General features: G+C 46.5%; 1 protein-coding gene across 1 annotated transcript; it reads left to right on the plus strand.

Moving 5' to 3' along the window:
* The first annotated feature begins 958 nt into the window (after positions 1 to 958).
* Positions 959 to 1,772, plus strand: LOC121593300 (myrosinase-binding protein 2-like). The gene is made up of 2 exons (XM_041915544.1): positions 959 to 1,546; positions 1,622 to 1,772. The coding sequence occupies exons 1-2, from the start codon at positions 1,362 to 1,364 to the stop codon at positions 1,743 to 1,745; spliced, it is 309 nt and encodes a 102-aa protein (XP_041771478.1). The 5' UTR covers positions 959 to 1,361; the 3' UTR covers positions 1,746 to 1,772.
* Positions 1,773 to 2,822: the final 1,050 nt, after the last annotated feature.

The raw sequence follows: 2,822 nt of genomic DNA on the forward strand, positions 1-2,822 counted from the left end.
CAGCCCGAGATTTAAATTGGAAATTTTCCTTCGAGAACTTGAAGCGTTCGCCAAACGCGGAAAACTAACTGTCAGTTTTCTTCGTCGATTCTTCTTCCACCTAGCTGTCAAAACGGGCTTATAACTTGACCTGATATCTTTACGGTCCTTGCTGTGTACCTATTTTCGGCAGCATTTACTTACTTACTTATCCGGCGCTACAACCGCTTTGCCGTCTTGGCCTACCTCAGGAGTGTCCGAAACCGCTCACGGTCTCGCGCCTTCGTCTGTCAGTCCGTTATCCCGGCCTTAGGGCGGTGGCAACGCTTATCCGATGCGATTTTATCGGACGCTTCTGTCAAACGCTATTTCGGCTCATATTGCGAAAATTTGAATGGTTTAACCATTATAAAAAATAATTTCATATTGTTCCTACATAACCTGCATGATTACATTGACAGATAAAATCGGATGCGACGATCTGACGGAATCAAAAATTTTTGATTTCGTCGTACGACGAAATCGTACGTCCGACGTTATCTGTCAAATCCCATATAAATTTCGTCCGATAAAATCGCATCGGATGAGCGCTGCCACGGGCCTTAATGACGGACGCCTCTACGCCATCTTGCCACCCCAATTTAGGCCTACCACGCCTCCTCTGTCCTTTTGGACGGCCTAAAAAGACTTTACGGGCTGGGTCGTCCGTTTCCATGCGTGAGCTTCATACGCTGTACGACAGTGAGGTCGCTGTACATCTCGTATAGCTCGTCATTATAGCGGCATTATAGCAAGTATCCTTCTGAGCATCTTCCTCTCGAACGCGGCTAAGAGGGTTTCGTCAGATTTGGACAGTGTCCATGTCTCAGAGGCGTATGTGAGTACTGGTACTATATAGGTACTATATAGTCCCAGCTTCGTCCGTCGCGACAGGTTCTTTGAGGTGAACTGATTTTTCAGGCTGTACACACTTAAAAATATTTCACGAGCTCGGTTAAAAAAACTGCCGAACTCCGTCGGCTCTTTCGATTCTTGCTGATATGTCAGTTGAAAAAACCCTGTAGCCGAAAATCAGTACCATTTAAAACTGAAATATCAGTTAAATAAAAATTTGAACCGAAACTCGGCAACACAACATGCCGAGCACATACGTTAACACTGCTGTCACCGAGATAATCCGTCAAAATAACCGAGAATTCAGCTTTACTACTTGGATTAGCCGAGGCTCGGTATTCTATCTGTCATTCGCCATTCTGTTAATCTCGTGCTAATGAAACGAAAACCTTTCGGAGTGAGTGTGAAGAAATTGATGTAAAATAAAAATGTAAAAAAAAGTGAAAATTAGTCTCTCAGCGTGAAAAAACGAGAATCAGTAGCGTGCGATGGAGCACAGGTATGAAGCGGGGTTGGGGCTAGGAAACTCCATCAGCGCACGCAACCGGTGCTCTTCAGAGCGTCGCTCAGAGCAGTCCCTATTTAAGGATCAGATGTGGAAGCTAATCCGGTTGGTTCAACCTTTGCCAGACCGTTCAGACTTTCAGGATTCATTTCCGGCCACCTACACGAGGTAAGTATCAACACTCGATCACATGAAATCTAAAAAGGGTTCACTCAGACTTGTTTCACTCTGCCCGCTTTACAGAACCGTGCCTGTACCAGTGCCCGCTCCTTGTCCGGCTCATTTTCCTTTACCGGTACCACATCCAAACGCTGTGCCCCATCCGGCGGTTGAATCGGCGCCTGTCCCAACGCTTTCCATCACATAAAAAAAACCCATTTGATACGCAAATAAAATCACTAAAATAAAAATAAAATGTTTTTTATATTTAGCCGAAATCTCGATTTGCTTTAACCGAATATCTCGGTTAAACGTAAACGTCAAAACAAAATGACATTACCCGAGATGTCGGCAACAGAAATTTAACCGAGATCTTTGCCGAGATCTCAGTTGTGCAGATCTCGGCAAAAATTAACCGAGATTCGGCAAAAATTTTTAAGAGTGTAGAATGACCGGTTGGCAGCCAGCATCCTTGCTCGCAACTCGTAAATGACGTTTGACGTTTAACTGTTCGGCCGCACTTCCGTCGCGATCCGTGAGTTTTCAGTAATTTTCTTGTGTTTTCTGCGTCGCATCGCATTGTTGTCCATTCTACGGACTATTGAACTGCTTCACATCAACGTTGCATCTTCAATTCCAACGTTGTAGCAGCTATCGGCAAGCTTGTTGAGCCTATTGTCGCCGAAGTTCGCAGTGGTTTCACCCTCCTCAAAACTGCATCCACGCCTCGCACTCGGAATCCTGATCCTCGACCGGCTACTGGTAAAAAGAGGAGGCGCGTAATCGAGGATTCGGATTCGGATTCCTGGTGTAAACAGAATTGTAAACAGTCGCGGTAACATCCTTTGTGCTCCACGATTTACCAATACCACGATTGCCGTCCAGCCGGCACCTACACAACCGCATGAACTGGTGGGAACCGATCCGTTATCATCACCGCTTCAAGCTGCACCTCGTGAGCCATTCACAGATAGGATCTGGATCCGCCTGTCCCGCTTATCAACGGCCGTCACTGTGGAACAAGTGGTCGCTTCTGTAAAGCGTCGCTTAGCCACCGATGACGTTATAGCGTATCGCCTACTGAGAAGAGGGGTTAGTGTGGACAGCATGAATTGACTTTCATTCAAAGTGAGAGTCCCGGCTATCCTTCGAGATGCGGCACTCACACCATCCACCTGGCCCGTCGGTATCGGTGTACGTGAGTTTTTTTCCATCCCGTCACCACGACCACCAAACCTCATCTCCTATAGCCACCCGAAACCGCTTTAAAACACGGGAACTAAAC

This window comes from Anopheles merus, chromosome 2L (assembly GCF_017562075.2).
Source record: "Anopheles merus strain MAF chromosome 2L, AmerM5.1, whole genome shotgun sequence".
Taxonomy (NCBI): domain Eukaryota; kingdom Metazoa; phylum Arthropoda; class Insecta; order Diptera; family Culicidae; genus Anopheles; species Anopheles merus.